We start from the raw sequence: 17,975 nt of genomic DNA, 5'->3' as shown, positions 1-17,975 counted from the left end.
GTCTTGTACTTTAGTTGTTTTGTCCGATTTTCAAAATACTTTTTTGCTTCCAATCAAAGTTTGTAACGTTGTTATTCAGCTCGGAGCTGCTAGCTTTGGTTCATGGCTTTAAACTCTTTTATGAAGGATTTTATGGAAAAAATGAATAAGAAAAATACTTCCGGAAACAAGAGCGGCGACTGTTGCACTCTACAACAAAGAGCTTACTTATAGTTGTCTATGGATATTACGCTGGAATACGAGAAAGCATTTAAACATAAATAAATGTACACACATCAGCTTAACTTGAATAAATCATGGTGTGTTTGTTGTGTTTCAGAATGTGTTCCAGCAGTGAGACGGAGAGTGAAGCTGGTGATCTTCTGGACCAGCAGTTTGAAGAACTCAATAATAAACTCAACTCGGTGACCGACCCCACCGGCTTCCTGAGGATGGTCTCCAGAAACAACCTCTTTAACCGGTCAGTCACATGATCATTGAAGCTCTTTCACTGGCTGTATTGAGTCATCTTATGTCTGTGTATCCTATTATTTGTTAGGTAAAGGAAGTCCTTTATAAAACTACAGGGGAATAAAGCAGCCAGTGAGTAAAGATAAACCAATCAATCACCAGATCATTAAGCAATCAGTGAACATTTCTGCTTGTAATAGATCAAAATTTTGCCTCTGGAAAAGCTAAAGCTCAGACGGATGATAATTATGCCATCGGCATTCTGTCGAGTCCTTCACATCCCGATTCATTACAAGAGAACGAGAGAGATCGTCATTAGCGCTGAAAGTAGGGGAGGAGAGAGAAAAAGAGAAATAAGACGGGTGAGACAGGAACAGTGCGTTAAGACGGGGTCAGTTGGTCCATCATTAGAGCTCCGCTCCTCATTTTGAGCTCTCAGAGCTTCCCATCTCACTGTATTCATTAAAACAAAGAGCACGATTCTCTACTCCGCCCCTCCACACCCCCTCTGCCCTAGCGTTAAAGGAATAGTTCGTCTAAATATGCATTTTCTGTCATTATTTACTCACCCTCATGTTGTTCTAAACCTGTTTAAAAAAACAATTGTTTACGCTGAACACAAAAGTGAGTCATCAAATTGTCATGGTGACTGTGCCTGTCAAGCTCCAAAAGGAATAAGCAGCATAAAACAGAAATGGAGTTGTCAATACGACGTATGTGCTATATTCTGAGACTTCTGAAGCCGTAGGATAGCTTTTTGTGAGACACTTAAGCCGTTATTCACTGATAATCTTCTCTCTGTGAATTTCAGTAAGGATGGGCGATAACACTTGTTTTATTTTCAACCGGAGACCGAGTGCTCTCAAGGCCAATATCTCAGAAAACAATATTGATACCTCTATTAAATAATTTACCAAAAAATCTGAATAAAAAATACTAATTCTGAGAATTTTTTTTTTTTAAAATTGTAAAAATTAAAAAATGTGACATAACATTATCAATATTTTAACAACTTTTAATTACAATTACTTTTTTAAAGGGCACCTATTATGGCAATTAAAATGTTCCTAATATTGTTTTGGGAGTCCCCAACAACAGTTTTACATGCATGCAATGACAAAAAACACTTTTGTTGTCTTATAATATGCATTTATGTTTACCTGATTTGCTCACCGACTCCCAAATGATTCGTTCAACGACTCATTTTTCCAAACCCCTCCTTTGCGTGACGCTAATCTGCGGTGATTGGTCAGATGACCCAGTCAGTTGTGAGATTGTCGGAAACGGAACGCCCATCACCATTAATGGATTATGGCTTGCTAAGTGTTGAAAATTAGATCATAGCCCAAAGTTCGATGGTAAAAACCCAATCAGTTATTGTTTGCGTTAGCCCAATGCATAAACATATTGGTAAAGCACTGCATTACTACAAGTTATTGCTCTATTCTTTATGACAACTCCAATAACATCGACAAACATTTCACATATTTCCAAAAAATTGACACTGGAGACCTAGAAGCTGCGCTGAGCGTAACTTACACAACACACACAAATACTTATTAAGCATGCTAAAAAACACATAAAAGCAACAATTATTAATAATACTTACAGGTTGTGATTCGGAGGAGGAAGCTGATCCAAATAAACTTGGTACTGAACCTTCCTTCAGTATCAACCGGCTCGCGAATCCACACTTGAAAGCGTTCATGTTCGTAAAGCAATCGTCATTAAAATGAGGCGAAAACAGCACAAGGTTCAGGCTATACTTGTGTGGTATAGTTGTAAATATAAACTCTAGCCACTGATTCTTCACATGCTCGTCCCTGGGCAGTGAAAAAAAGGTCGCTTTTGATACGCACTTCAGAACACAGCGTGTTGTTGTCGACATGATGTTTTCAAGTTTTCCCTGGTGTCTGCGCGCAATGAGTGGCCGCGGCCAATTTGATCATTTTTCGTCTTGACGTCACAACGAAAAGGAAAATGACTCACTGGAAAAACGATTCATTACATTGACTCAGAGTCGACTCCTACTTTTGAGAGACAATAACTTTTTTTACGGTGAACTTTCATATATAAAACTTTGCAGGAGGTTTTTGTTCACTTAAATCTATGTTACACACTACATGAAAGGTCATTTTCTAAATTCCATAATAGGTGCCCTTTAATAAAAACATTATAATAAATGTCACACAAAACTATGAATATCACATTAGTGTGTTTTAATTCCAGATGCTGTTTCACTATATTGCTGTCATTGAAATAATGCTATGCTACTATTTGCTAATATGTTTTTTTGTTTGTTTTTGTTGTTTGTTTGTTTTTTCACTTCAAAGCATATGATAAGCATTTATTATCATGGTAAATAATAAAATCACTATTTAGAATAAACCTTAGATGTGATATTTTTATGTGAGGATAAATCTATTATAAATAATAATACATGTTAAATAATGATTATAAATGGTAATTATGTAGTAGTTCATTTCAAAGTAATGTTCTGGGTACAATACAAGTTAACCTTAATCGGCATTATGTTGATTACGACAAAAAATTATTAAAAAAAAGATTATATCACACTAAAATCATGTTTACACATATGAGGTTTACGACCACTTGACTTGTGGCTATACGTTTGGAACAATGTGTATTTTAATGACAATAACTCCCTTAAATGTATTTATTTTAATATAATTTTTGTATTATTATTATTATTGTAATATGTAAAATATATAGCTTTAAATATAATATTTAAATTGTATTTAAATATTGCATTTAAAAGCTATATTTTTTTTTACATTTATAGGCCAGAAAATCATTAGACTTCTATTTTTGTTTAGCAATAAAGTGTGTGTATATATATATATATATATAAAGTGTGTATAATTTTGTGGAGACCCGCACAAACATATGTACTCAATTCCATATTGCAACATGTGTTGTCTGTGGGCAATATAAACATTGTATTTAATTGAAAAACTCTGTTTTTGAAAATAGTGATTTATTTGCGCGCGGTATGGCTCTTTCTAAAAAATTCATCAACCAAAAATTGTAAAATTGGCTCCTAAGTGAAAAAAGGTTCCTGACCCTTGAGCTAGACTCTGCGGTGCATGAGAAGTGCCCGACAATGTCCTGACTATACATTGTGATCAGTTGAATGTAACTTTGGTGAATAGAAGTACCAATTTCTTTCCATAAAAGCTAAATCTACATTATTCCAAACGTTTGACCGTCAGTGTGTATACCTAGTCCATGAAATAATCCATCTCTTTGTGATTCATGCCCTCTTTTATTAGTCCGGCTGATGTCGAACCAGTCGCTGATGCTCATTAAACATTAACGGGCCGTGTGTGATCACCTAATTAACCTCCACATAGAGGCCAGGGATTGAGAGAATCCAGGCCACCTGTGTCCGTCTTCTAGAAGGTCTGTTTTCTCTGTGACGGCGTGTAATAATGGAGCTGTGTGACAGGAGGTAGGAAGGAAGTTGTCACTAGTGATAGTGATTAGACCAAGAGTATGTGGAGTCATACACCTACACAAATGCTTTATAACAAGATGCTTTTTACATACACAAGGTGATATGGTTAACTGTTTTTATTCTGAGAGGTTCAAAGTGGAAATGTGGTACATGTATCTGTGGCAATAATTTTACAACAGTTATGGTAAATGGTCTGCATAGCGCTTAGAGGTTTTAACCTTAGAGGTTACCAAAGAGCTTTACACTGTGTCCCAATCACCCATTCACACAAACACTCATACACCAATGGCAAGGTGCTAGCCTGCCATTGGGGTTCAATGTCTTGCCCAAGGACACTTCGGCATGTGGAGTCATGTGGGCCGGGAATCAAACCGCCAACCCTGCGATTAGCAGCCAACCCGCTCTACCACCTGAGCCACAGCCGCCCCAAGCAGTTAAGGGGTTTTGTTTGGTACGACGTGAAGCGGACGCCTAAAACTGCCTGAGGCATGGCAAAATAACTGTAATGCATGACCTCACATGGCCTATCGGTGGCATAAAAATACAACAACAGCAATATGATTATATACACCAATGTTCATTAAACAAGCTAATTTATTTGGGTTGTTGACATGAAATATTTTACAAAAGTTGACATGTTCTCTGGCGTGACATGCTATATTTTTATATATATACTCCTCCTCTATTTTAAACAGCATTTTGCTAATTATAATATAATTATTATGCATGCAGCTGTAATAACGGTAAGAGTATTATTTGAAAAGTAATGTCTCCCTTTGGTGTATTCCCCGTTTGGCGGTCCGAAGAAGTTGTACTCGGAACTGTAATATCCTGCCAGAGATAGGAGGCAGGGGCGAGGAGCCTACCCCCGTGCAGGACGGGACTCAACTGGCGGTGGTGGGGTGGTGGAGGTTGTTGTGTTAGCACACTGAAACAGCAATGTGATAGATTGAGAGCAGACCTATAAAGCAACGGCTTACATGTGATTGGCTAGGAGTTACCAGCTAATGGTGCGATGATGTACAGCTGCTAGTCTTCCCGCTAGAACTACGCTGCGCTTACATTTATAATTAAAATAAATAATTAAGTATAATATTTACATCTTGTGGCTGCCTGTCTGTCTATCTATCATTCTGTTTGTCTGTCTATATATCTCTGTGTCCGTCTGTCTGTCTGTCTGTCATTCTAGTTATCTTTCTTTCTGTCTGTGTCTGTCTGTCTGTCTATCCATCTGTTTGTCTGTCTGTCATACTTGCTATCTTTCTTCATGTCTGTCGGTCTGTCTGTTGTTGTAGCTATCTGTCTTCCAGTTTGTCTCTCTGTCTATCTGTCATTCTACCTGTCTGTCTGTGTATCTATCTGTCTGTCTGGCTAGCTTCCTGCCTGCCTGTCTGTCTATCAAACTATCTGTCTGTCATTCTAGCTATTTGTCTTCCTGTCTGTCTGTCTGTTGTTCTAGCTATCTGTCTTCCTGTCTGTCTGTCTGTCTGTCTGTCTGTCTGTCTGTCTGTCTGTCTGTCTGTCTATCTATCTATCTATCTATCTATCTATCTATCGTTCTAGCTATCTGTCTTCTGTACTGTCTGTCTGTCTGTCTATCTAACTATCTATCTGTCTGTCTGTCTCTCTGTCGTTCTAGCTATCTGTCTTCCTGTCTTTAATTTATTTTTGTATTCTTTTTTCCCCAATCTTGACCATGTCATGCTGTTATAAATAAAACCGCCATGGCCTTGACCATGCACCATTACCTTCTATACTTGCACAATGTTGAAGTAAACATAAACATTGGTAATGCATTGCTGCAGTAAACAGTGTCCTCTAGTGTTGGGTTTTTAATGACTGCTCTAAAGTGTTTAAGAATAGTGTGTTATCACTCAACCTATTCTTTATTTTTATTATGAATGTGTTCACAATAGCATAACACCGACTACTTTTATAAAGAATGTAGTATGCAGTATGTATACTTCACATATCATTCACTTTTTTTGTATGTATGTAAATGTGTAAAAATGTAATAATTTAATAAGTGTATTGCCAAAGTTAAGCCACTTTTACATTAAATTGGATACAACATTTTTAAATAAACATATTTATTGACAAGATGATAACTGGTTTAAATGTGATGTCATGTTACAACAATGTAGCATTCTACTGTTTATAATGTTTAACATTTTATACTGCACTTTATTCACATGTTTGGAATGGCATACTACTGTAATTCTACATACTTATTTTTTTAAATAGTATGAGTAAGCTATTACTATGGCCCAGCAAGACAGCCATGTTATTCACACTTATACGCATTGTTTAAATATGTAATGAGGTGATGTAACAATGTAGCATACTACTGTTTTAAATATTTCTTTTTAAATAGTATGCAATATACACTATATAGTAGTAAATACTATGCAGTATGCTCATACACAGTATTCCATTCCGAACGTGGCCATTGTTTTATGAGTGTGTTGTGTTTTTTCAGGAGCTGTCAGAGTATGACGAGTCTCTTCAGTAACACAGTGTCTCCAGTGAAGGAGGGCAGCTCGTCTCTGCCATGCCACGGCAGTGCGCTTAGCAAACCCCCGTTACGAGCTCTATACGACCTGCTCATCGCTCCAATGGAGGGGGTACGACTGAAGTCACATGTCCTGTTCTGTGTAGTACTAGCTGAAGGCAAAAAGCCATGAAAAGACAGTGTTATGGTGAATTTGACCACAGTAAAGGGGCGTAAATGGTCCCAAAACATCCTTGTTTTATCAATAAATTCTGAAGTATTTCCTTTAGTTGTTAATGAGGATATGAAAGGGTTTTTTATGTCTCTCTCTGTAGGGTCTGATGCACTCCAGTGGTCCGGTGGGCCGACACAGGCAGTTGGTTCTGGTTCTGGAGGGAGAGTTGTATCTCATTCCATTTGCTCTGCTGAAGGGCAGCTCTTCTAATGAGTATCTGTATGAACGCTTCAGTCTCATCGCCGTACCGTCCATCGGCAGTCTGGGAACCACAGCTAAAGTGAGCACACCTACTGGCACACTGATAAATGTGACATACACCACACTCTCAAGATGAACTGACATTTATGATGTATGTTTCACAGGCTCAGATCTGTCTGTCTGTCTATATATCGATCATTCTGTCTATCTATCTCTGTGTCTGTCTGTCTGTCTGTCTGTCATTCTAGTTATCTTTCTGTCTGTGTCTGTCTGTCTACCTATCATATATCTGTCTTCCTGTCTGTCTGCCTATCTTTCTAGTTATCTTTCTTTCTGTCTGTGTCTGTCTGTCTGTCTATCTGTCTGTCTGTCTATCTATCTATCTATCATTCTGTCTGTCTGTCTATATATCTCTGTGTCTGTCTGTCTGTCTGTCATTCTAGTTATCTTTCTGTCTGTGTCTGTCTGTCTGTCTATCCATCTGTTTGTCTGTCTGTCATTCTTGCTATCTTTCTTCATGTCTGTCGGTCTGTCTGTCGCGTTGTAGCTATCTGTCTTCCAGTTTGTCTATCTGTCATTCTACCTGTCTGTCTGTGTTTCTGTCTGTCTGTCTATCATTCTGTCTGTCTGGCTGGCTGGCTGCCTGTCTGTCTATCAATCAATCTATCTGTCTGTCTGTCTGTCTGTCTGTCATTCTAGCTATTTGTCTGCCTGTCTGTCTGTCTGTTGTTCTAGCTATCTGTCTGTCTGTCTGTCTATCTATCGATCTATCTGTCTGTCTGTCTGTCTGTCTATCTATCTATCTATCTGTCTGTCATTCTAGCTATCTGTCTTCTGTACTGTCTTTCTGTCTGTCTGTCTATCTATCATTCTACCTGTCTGTCTATCTGTCTGTCGTTCTAGCTATCTGTCTTCCTTACTGTCTGTCTATCTAACTATCTATCTATCTATCTGTCTGTCTGTCTGTTGTTCTATCTATCTGTCTTCCTTACTGTCTGTCTGTTTATCTATCTATTGGTTAGTACACAGTGTCACAGTTATAAAAGCTCTTGATAAAGACCACACGATAATCTTCTGCTCTCTTTGTTGTCTCAGGTTCATCCTCGCCGGACCGGTCCGGTTCTGTGTAATGGGGGTAGTTCTATGGCTGCCGTCGTTGGAAACCCTCGTCTCCCGCCATCAGTGATGGACCGCTGGCTCTGGGGTCCGATGCCCACTGCTGAAGAGGAGGCCCACATGGTGGCCGATCTGCTGGGCTGTCAACCGCTGGCCGGCCCAGCGGCTACCAAAGAGCGGGTCATGAACGTGCTCACGCAGGCAGAGTGTGCCCACTTTGCCACGCACATCTCCTGGAAGCTGGCAGCGTTGGTGCTTACGCCCAGCCAGGACGGGAGCTCTGGAACGGTGGCAGCCGCACCCAGTGGGGGAGCAGGAGGTGGGGAGAGCGGCAGCAGCAAATCAAACTACACCATCCCAGAGAGTCTGCGCGTGCCAGACGATGCCAGTGACGCAGAAAGTATCTGTGACAGCCCGCCACTGCAGGAGTTCCTGCTCACTGCAGCTGATATCCTCGATCTCAGGCTGCCGACAAAGCTAGTCGTGCTGGGGTGAGTTGGTTAAGTCAACTAGGGTTGGGCGATGTCCCCTAAATTGGCAGTTGACGATGTTGACAGTAAAACATCGCGATGGACGATGATATCGTCGGCGGGCGGGGATTATATAATTTCATATAATTTTCAAAAATTATATGAAAAATTATAATTTCGTTATTTTACTAACCCAACTAATGACTCGTCGGCGCTTTATCAGTAGGTTGCACCGACACGTGAAGCATTTTTTTTTAGCTTTCACTTAAGAAGAGTTGTGCACTTTTTATTTTAATATATCTCTTTACATAAATACTATTTTCCACTTAAAAACTATAATTTCGTTATTTTACTCACTGATGAGCAAAAGGTCGAGGCAGAAATGACCATGTACCTGCAGGAAATGGCCATTGATGGGGAAGAGGACCCGCTGACTTGGTGGAAAACGAACGACAAAAGGTTTCCGCTCATGGCAAGATTAGCACGGAAATATCTGTGCATATGTGCTACCAGTACTCCATCAGAGCGGGTCTTCAGCACAGCGGGTAGTGTAGTTACTCCAATCCGCAGCTTATTAAAACCAGATAAAGTGAATATGTTGGTATTTCTGGCCAGAAACATCGAAATTTAAACATGGTCTATGGTGAAAGATATTAGACTCCTTTACGCATTTTTCAGCCCTCCGTTATGGAGCTATTCGATTTTGCATATTATTTTTTAAACGTTCATTTGTGTAGTTCATATGACCACTTTACAATATTTCAATAACATAATTTATTTTGTAGCCTGTGCTGAAGTTAATTGTGCTGCTAATTATAAGTGAAATGTTAATGCCGAGTTTCGGTCTGAGTGTTGTTCCTGTTCTTGTTCTTTATTTGTTGTTCTTCTATGTTTTAATAAATGTGTGTTATTCATATTCACCTTGTTTCTTTCATTTGATTTGACATTATGGATTTATGGCCAAGGAAATTTTTCTTTAAAAGTATTAACCAGACCAAAGTTATTTGACGTTCGCTGGTCTGGGTTTATCTAAAACTGCCGCTTCAGTGTATACAAGAGCTATATGTGACAATGAGCAAGATTTTGTGAGACACTACAACTACTAATAATTAATTAATAAAGGCTATTTTCTTGTAGCCTACAACATAAAATATTTTAATCTAAATGTACAGTGTAAGACATGTTAAAAAAAGACAAGAAGCTAACAATGTCAAGATCAATATTTGTGCAGCCTGCCTGACACGGTATTTTCACAGACTAACACGTCACGTCTCTGGCATAAACTACAGTATTTAAAATAGCATATATGCATTAGTTATATTCTCAATTTAATTTACAGAGCAATCCCTGCAAAGTTTTTAGGTTAACTATAGAAGAGACTAGGATTAGTGAGTCACACTAGCAAGACTCGCAAAAGGGGGCGTGGCATCACGATGGTGGCTCTACATCGTGATGTTGGTCAGCCATCACGATGGACGATGATATCGTCCATCGGCACAACCCTAAAGTCAACCCTAATTAACCAAATCTGTGCATCAGCATTTTCAGACATAATTTCAGTTTAACAGGCCGTACCACGACTGCAGCCACATCCGCACTAGTTTTACAGTCTATTTAAAATAATAGCTCCATGATGCTAATAGTGTTTATGTTTCATACCTCTGCAGGTCGTACCAAGAGTCTGACAGTAAAGTGACTGCGGACGGGGTGGTCGGTCTAACGCGGGCGTTTCTGGCTGCTGGAGCGCAGTGTGTGCTGGTCTCGCTGTGGCCGGTGCCTGTCGCCGCGTCCAAGATGTTTGTCCACGCTTTCTACAGCGCTCTACTCAATGGCACCAAAGCCAGCGTGGCCCTCGCGGACACCATGAAGAGCGTTCAGAGCAGCAAACAGTTCTCACACCCCTCTAACTGGGCAGGTCAGTCGCACATGCTAATTGTGTAATATTCAGTATGCAGTATTGAAGTTTCTGTATGCATTGAAGATGCATATGTCAAACAACATGTGCAGTACAAGTAGAGCAAACTACAAGGAATACAGGATCCCAATGCAATGCTCGACTTGACCTTCCGTTTCCAGTATGACGAGTGAACCGAAAATGATATCAGTGGAGATTTTTTGCGGCTGTGGCTCAGGTGGTATAGCGGGTCAGCCACTAATCGAAGGGTTGGCGGTTCGATTCCCGGCCCACACGACTCCACATGCCAAAGTGTCCTTGGGCAAGACACTGAACCCCATTTTGGTCCCAATGGCAGGCTAGCACCTTGCATAGCAGCTGAATGGGTGAATGAGAGGCTTTGAATACCGCTAAGGTTTAAAAGACTCTATATGAGTGCAGACCATTTTATCACAATTAATTAAACATGCAATGTGATGAGGTCATTTGGCAACAATGTTGCAAACGACTGTTTGAAATGAACAGTTTCACATACTATTTTTGAACAATAGTATGCAGTATACAGTATACACTTCACAGTATGCAGTAATATAGTCCTGTATACATACTTGCCCAAATCAGCATTACTTTTTCTTTGTCTTTTGAATACTGATATATATGAACAATCTCTTCAGGCTTCATGCTGATTGGCTGTGATGTGAAGCTGAACAGCCCCTCGTCTCTGATTGGTCAGGCGCTGGCTGAGATCCTGCAGTATCCAGATAAAGCCAGAGATGCCCTGAGGGTTCTGCTGCACCTGGTGAGAACCGCACATCATATTTACCATGACGACTCAAGAGGTTTACACTACATAGATGATGAGAAATATAAAATATAAATATATCAGTGTCAGAAATTCACTTTTACATTACGGGGCAATATTTGCCCCCTGGGTTGATTTTCAGAGGCACTTTTGACCTTTATGGCGGGAAAATTTTCCTGATAGACTTTTTTCAGCATTATTGGGTGAACTATTCCTTTAAAATGAAAAGCACACTACACATACACAAACAAATGGCCATATGTCTCACCTCTGCGTCTCAACGGCTCCCCTAGGTGGAGAAGTCTCTTCAGCGCATTCAGAACGGCCAGAGGAACTCGATGTACACGTCTCAGCAGAGTGTGGAGAATAAGGTGGGGGGCGTGCCGGGCTGGCAGACCTTGCTGACCGCTGTGGGCTTCAGATTGGACTCGGCCGGAACGGGTCTCCCCGCGGCCGTGTTCTTCCCCACAACCGACCCCGGAGACAGACTGCAACAGTGCAGCACCACCCTACAGTCACTGCTGGGTATGACACACTGCCTGATGCATGTTGTGCACATATATTAGCAAGAGCGGATTAAAAATGACGTTTAAAATCTGACTGTCTGTTACCCTGGCTGCTACTATGAACACATCTGAGAAAGAGTTACCGTAGTCGCCGCATTTGATAAAGCATTGAGATTTATGGCATTGAATCTTTGAAAGATATTTAATAATTTGCTCGAGACACTTATGGGGCTTTTCCACTGCATGGTACAACTCGACTCGACACGACTCTGCTTGCTTTTTGGGGGTTTCCCACTGTGGATAGTACCTGGTGCCTGATACTATTTTTAGTACCACCTCGGTCGAGGTTCCAAGCGAGCCGAGCCGATACTAAATGTGACATCAAAACCTTGCAGATCACTGATTGGTCAGAGAGAATCGTGACTACTAGCGTCACTGTATTTTCGACACGGTTTAAATTTAAAGTTAGCAACAGCGATAGCAGTATCATTTGTTCAAGCGACTTTCGAATTGTAAAAAGAAGTGGCTGTGCGCAAAACCACGCCGTGGTCAATAAAACGAGGTGCAGACGGTCCACTCGTTAGCGACGAACGAAACGTTGTGAAATGATAAAGTCTTTCAGGAAGTGTCACAACTGTTGGCCGCACACGGCTACCACCGGACCTACCAACAGTGTAGGGAAAAGTAAAAACGTAAAATTGACTACAGATCCATCAAGGAAAAGTGGAAGTGGTTCGACCATATGGACGCTGTCTAGACCGGCGAGCAATGGGAGGGAGAGCGCCCTGGACTGGTGTTGAGCCACGATGGAGGATGGTATGTTTTGTTACGCTAACTCTATACTCCGCTTGAAAGCTTCACTTTATTTAGTTGAGCAGCTACTGGAAAGCGTCTAAAACAACCAGGCCAATTGAACTGTTACACTTGTGTAAAATCACCATGCAACAACTGCTTCATGCAGCACAATGAGCTAGTAGCTAACAGCTAGTGGTCGTGTTATTGTTAATTTTTTGTGTCGCGTTTAAGTTGATGTCACGGCAGTAGAGGCGGTCCAGCTATGACGATCAGCCTATAATCCCACCAACGTTGAGGCGGCACTAAACAGCAGTGGAAAAGCAAGCTCAGAAAAGTAAAGCGAGCAGAGTCGAGTCGAAACGTGCATTTGGAAATGGTGGAAAAGTGATTGGTCACGTCACATGTTAATGAAACGGCAATGCACTGAGAAATTACGTTTCAAGACATCAAGTGTAATTTGTCGTGTTTATCCTCAGGTTTGCCTCCACCCGCTCTGCAAGCGCTGTGTAAACTGATCACCGCCTCAGAAACCGGAGAACAACTCATCAACAGGGTGAGACATCACATATCACGCTCCGTTACATACAGTCTTCTTTTATGCGTCTGTTTATGCTTGCTTGTACTGATATTTATGCTAATGTTTACTTCTTAAAAACGTTGAATCCTAAATCCTCTTTCCTTCTCTTTCCCTAACCGTACCATTAAAGGCTGTTAAAAATGTAGTGGGAATGGTAAGTGCTTTTGCTTTTAACTCATTAGAAGTATCTGCTTTCAACTTATTCAACTAACACACTGCTGTAAACTTCAAGCCAACATGAAATGGCACTCACAACCCATTTTGAGAAAAACTTTATTTTATCCAGCAGAAATTAATAGGAATTTAAAAAGAGGGTGACTGGCAGTTGGAGGGATGGGGTGAAAAATAAGAGGTCTTGGTTATTTCAGTGGAAAAACAAAGTTGTTTCAGAGGCGGAGCAAGTTAATTAAATGCAAAGTACATTTTCATGTTGGCTTCAATTAAGGAAGGAACAAAGGAAGCAAATTAAAATGAACAATGTTCAATATTATGATTATTCCTGTTGTATATCGGCCATTACTGAACACAACATTTCTTGGTGTTTTACAGCTTCATCAGGTTTTGGTTCAGCTACAGTCAGGAGAGAAGGAGCAGGATTTCTCTCTCGCTCCCATCCAGGTGTCCATCAGTGTTCATCTCTGGAGACTGCCGGGCTGTCACGAGTTCCTGGCTGCTCTGGGTGAGAGCCCTTACAACATCCAAACACTTGCTTTAGATGCTTGACTCCACGCTCATCGTTCTGTCTTTCTGTGCATGTCACTCTCAGGGTTTGACCTGTGTGAGGTCGGTCAGGAGGAAGTGGTTTTGAAGACTGGCAAGCAGGCGAACCGTCGCATCATGCACTTTGCCCTGCAGTCACTGCTGGCTCTGTTTGGTGAGTGTCACTTCACAGGTCACATGACACATTTTTGATATTTCATTGCAAAATAATTCAAAATGTATTTAGAATGTAAATATTGAGGAAGTGCATGATATATCGATGACCATATCGGTTTTGATTGTACGTTCCAAATTTATTTATAATAATATTTATTTGGGCCTGGATAGCTCAGCAAGTAAAGACGCTGACAACCACAGCTGGAGTCGCAAGTTCGAATCTTCCTAATGGTGCGTTCACATACAACGCGATAAACAAATTTGCCTCGCATTGCTCGTGCAATTTTGACCGCTGGATTAAATTTGTGTTTAAACTCGCGTTCGCGCGGGTAACGTGAACCCGCGAGTATTCCCCCTTCTCTTCCGGAAAAGGACAGGAGGAGGGGCTTATACGACAACTTATCTTTCCGCCATCAACCATGGCCGATATCGCAACGATTGCTGCTCTGTATCTGTTGCGGAAGTCCCAGATACGTTGACATTGTGTCTTACAATTCCGAGTGCCAACACACCGCTACAACCATTTCCTCACCCATTTTTCCTGATTTCTTCTGCTACTACGCCAGTACGTCAGTGACATCCGGACAATCTCAATGCTGATAGGCTTTCGCGACAACACATCATGCGGATATTTCGCTCGAGTTGAAATATTTCAACTCGCATGAACACGCGAATGAAGCGATTTCTGTTAAAAAAATATCTGTGAAAATATCGGCATTATTTGAGTTTATTTGTGCTCTAAAAAGGCTTTGGTAGCACCCATCCAATTACCAATAATACACATTTGACAGTGCAGCATTGATTTTGAGGTTGGGCTGCAGATGGAAATTATGATATTAACAACTGTAACATCTGAGAAAAATGAACACCTAATTTTTATGTCTAAATTGAAATATTCTGACAGTGTGGCTAAGTTGGGTCCTCTTTACAGATGCCTTTTATCAGGCTCTTACTGATAAAACTGCAGTCATTACCGCACCTGCTCTGCGCTCCTGCTGATATGATTAAGCCGTGATGATAACGTGCCGTTGACACGTGTAGCGCTGTTTCATTCCGTGTTTGAAGTGAGCAAAATGCACTCTGAAACATACAGATGACAGGGGAAGGATCATTTATATTCACTTGGAAAGCACTAACTGAAGCCTGTTTCACATCGCAAGTGTGATCGGTGCGTGAGCAGAACTTATGTTTCCGGCGCCCCTGTAAACAGTTTACAGCATTCACATCGGAAGCGTCAGCAGCGCATCAGAGCATAGCGTGAGTGTCTCGTGAGCTGCAGTGCAATGGGGGTTTCGGCTTAGTCAATAGGCTCGTTTGAGATGCCAAACGCCTCGTATTGAAAGTAGACGAGAGTAGGAGGCTGCAGTCAGGGGAGGAGTAAAATAAGCGCTGTCAAGTCAGACAATTCTCACTTCTCGTAGTGGATTAGACACCATCATCGCGTGGTTCAAGTTCATGTGCTTTGTTGCTAATAAAGTGGTTGCAATTTAAACGATGTTGCTTTTAAATGAAAATAAATATGATGAACAAGACTCTCAGTATACCTGTTATTTAACTCCCCCCATAAGACGTGTCTTTCTATCCTTTTTTACTTTAATAAAGATGCGCATTTTAGATATTTCAGAAATACCAATCACATATCCCACACGAGATCGCACTGAGTGTTGGGAATATTCACATAGTTATTGTCTCTCAGCATTGCCTAAACTTTCTATATTGTCCTTAAAATATAATTATCTAGATAAGTCAAATAACACATTAAAAATGTATAACATTGTACTAAATCTATTTAAATGCTCCCCTTTAGACTCTACGGAGCTGCCGAAGCGTCTGAGCTTGGACAGTTCATCTTCTCTGGAGTCTTTGGCGTCAGCACAGTCTGTGTCCCACCCACTGCCCTTGGGTTATCCCAACCCCCCCTTCTCTCCTCCCTGCCCGGACAGCCTGGCTTCGGACGCCATCTCCGTCTACAGCCTGAGTTCCATTGCTTCGTCCATGAGCTTCCTGTCCCGGCCTGAAGGCCCCTCTGATTTTATCAGCCAGCGCTCACGGCAACAAGAACTAGAGCGCCACCGGGGTGGAGCGGGGCTGTTTGCATCGCATCGGCACACGTCGGTTCCTCGCAGTCGTTCGTCCCCACACGGAGCCATTGGAGGACACGATGACGAAGAGTATGAAGGTTACAGTATAATCAGCAGCGAGCCACTTGGTAGCCAATGTGACACGCTCCCACGGCCCGCAAACCACAGACACCACAGAGGTGCAGCACGTGGCGGGACGGGCAGGGGTTACACGGTCTCCGTGTCTTCGAGAGGTAGCGTTAGCACCCCAACATCACCTGTCAAAACGACCCTGGTGCCGAGTCCAAACTCGCCATTCCAGAAGGTCGGAAAGGTGAACAGCTCGGACACGGGCGAGTCCGATCAGTCCAGTACGGAAACAGACAGCACTGTAAAATCCCAAGAGGAACGGACGTCCGGAGAGCCGCTAGACCCACAGGAACTCGCACAGAAGATTCTAGAGGAAACGCAAAGCCACATGCGTGCCGTTGAGACTCTGCAGAGAAGCACTGGGCATGCCCCAACTGGTGATTCGTTGAGCGGTGGAGGTCCGCCAACCCCGACAGGAGGGTCTGCGTTCCGTTCCTCGGAGACGAGTGCGTTCAGTCGCCCCAACAGCAGAGCTAGTATCAAAGCTCAGTCTTCACCTCTCCAGTCGCGCCCTAAACCACCATCCCGTACATCCTCCTTACAGAAAGTCAGCTCTGGCTACAACAGCCCCGCTACATCCGAGACATCTTTAAAAGAAGGCAGCCAACCGTCGCCAACTTCCGAGAGTCACGCCCAGTTTAAACTCAAGTACCCAAGCTCACCTTATAGTGGCCACATCTCCCGGTCACCTAGCAACATCTCGCCCAGCTCAGGCCACCAGTCGCCAGCCGGCAGCGCACCCTCCCCAGCCCTGTCATACTCCTCGACCGGCTCGACGCGCTCCAGCCCGGCGGACGCTCCAGATATCGACCGACTCAAACTGGCTGCTATCGATGAAAAAGTCCAAGCGATCCACAATCTCAAGACTTTCTGGGCCAATGCGACCCAACAGCAACACTCTGGACCGATTCGGGCACTCCGCGGGGGCAAACTAAGCACCGCCAAGCGAGATGTTCTGGGCCTTCTTAATCTCTCGCCCCGCCATGGCGTAACAGGACAGGATATGCCCCAGGAGCTAGAGCACAGCACCAGAAATCCACCCAATGGCCATCGCAAGATCGACCCAAAGCGAGTCGCACCTTCTCCAACGGGTTCCACTGGAAGTAGCCCGGGTTCTCATCCCATTCGATTGCCCACTGGGAATGGTTACAAGTTCCTGTCGCCCGGAAGGTTTTTTCCGTCATCGAAATGTTGAGAAGTTTGCATTTGCATCCTTTTTAAGACTCTCTCGGTGAACGAGTGTTTTGAGTATTTATAACTCTGAAAACAGTGGAAAGGACAGTCTTGGTTAGGAAATGCACATTTCCAAAAGACTCAAACTGCCTACTGTTGAACTCCATGTAGAGAGCATATAATCCGTATGCTTCCACAGACACTGTAAAGGACCGTTTATACATCCAGACTGATTGAGACGTGCAGAGGGCATGTCATACAAAAATAAAAGAGATTTTACCAAAATGGTATTCCAAGAAGAAGACGCTCGCTGTTTGTGTTAGTGAAGATGATGCGGCTTTGACTGCTTTTATTTCATTTATTTTTATTATTATAATTATTGTTGTTATTGTTATTATTATTATTATGGATGGTAATTATTACAGTTATTGTTTTGTAAATAAATCAACGTTTTGCAATCAGTATTATACATTTTTATATTGTTAAAGAAGCAAACCATGCACAAAAGATGAAAAAAAAACATTTTCATATTTTTATTGAGATGGTGACCTGCACCTGACCTGACTTCTATGTGAATTGAGTGTCAGTATTAAAGCATGGGTTCTCTTGCTCTCCAGTGATTCAGTGTCTTTCTAACAGAGATGTGCATATGTGGACTCTCATCCAGACATATCTCATTCATTTCTCAGTAAAATGAACTC

At 42.0% G+C, this 17,975-nt stretch overlaps 1 protein-coding gene across 3 annotated transcripts in view; it reads left to right on the top strand.

Annotated features, from left to right (window-relative positions):
* Positions 1-17,971, top strand: part of LOC127636232 (tetratricopeptide repeat protein 28-like) — a 326,436-nt gene extending 308,465 nt beyond the window's left edge. For 2 of the 3 annotated variants that reach the window (XM_052116671.1, XM_052116673.1), the window contains 12 exons: positions 320-460; positions 6,408-6,552; positions 6,755-6,934; positions 7,951-8,462; positions 10,109-10,356; positions 11,010-11,134; positions 11,431-11,662; positions 12,915-12,991; positions 13,146-13,169; positions 13,565-13,694; positions 13,782-13,889; positions 15,699-17,971. In XM_052116671.1, the coding sequence (XP_051972631.1) occupies positions 320-460; positions 6,408-6,552; positions 6,755-6,934; positions 7,951-8,462; positions 10,109-10,356; positions 11,010-11,134; positions 11,431-11,662; positions 12,915-12,991; positions 13,146-13,169; positions 13,565-13,694; positions 13,782-13,889; positions 15,699-17,296 (3,520 nt within the window). In that variant the 3' untranslated portion in view covers positions 17,297-17,971. The remainder of the gene's footprint in view (positions 1-319; positions 461-6,407; positions 6,553-6,754; positions 6,935-7,950; positions 8,463-10,108; positions 10,357-11,009; positions 11,135-11,430; positions 11,663-12,914; positions 12,992-13,145; positions 13,170-13,564; positions 13,695-13,781; positions 13,890-15,698) is intronic. The other variant, XM_052116672.1, reaches the window with a different exon arrangement.
* The last annotated feature ends 4 nt before the right edge of the window (positions 17,972-17,975 follow it).

This window comes from Xyrauchen texanus, chromosome 43 (assembly GCF_025860055.1).
Source record: "Xyrauchen texanus isolate HMW12.3.18 chromosome 43, RBS_HiC_50CHRs, whole genome shotgun sequence".
Classification (NCBI taxonomy): domain Eukaryota; kingdom Metazoa; phylum Chordata; class Actinopteri; order Cypriniformes; family Catostomidae; genus Xyrauchen; species Xyrauchen texanus.
The sequence above is the reverse complement of the archived record's forward strand: the minus strand, read 5'-3'. Positions and strand labels throughout refer to the sequence as shown.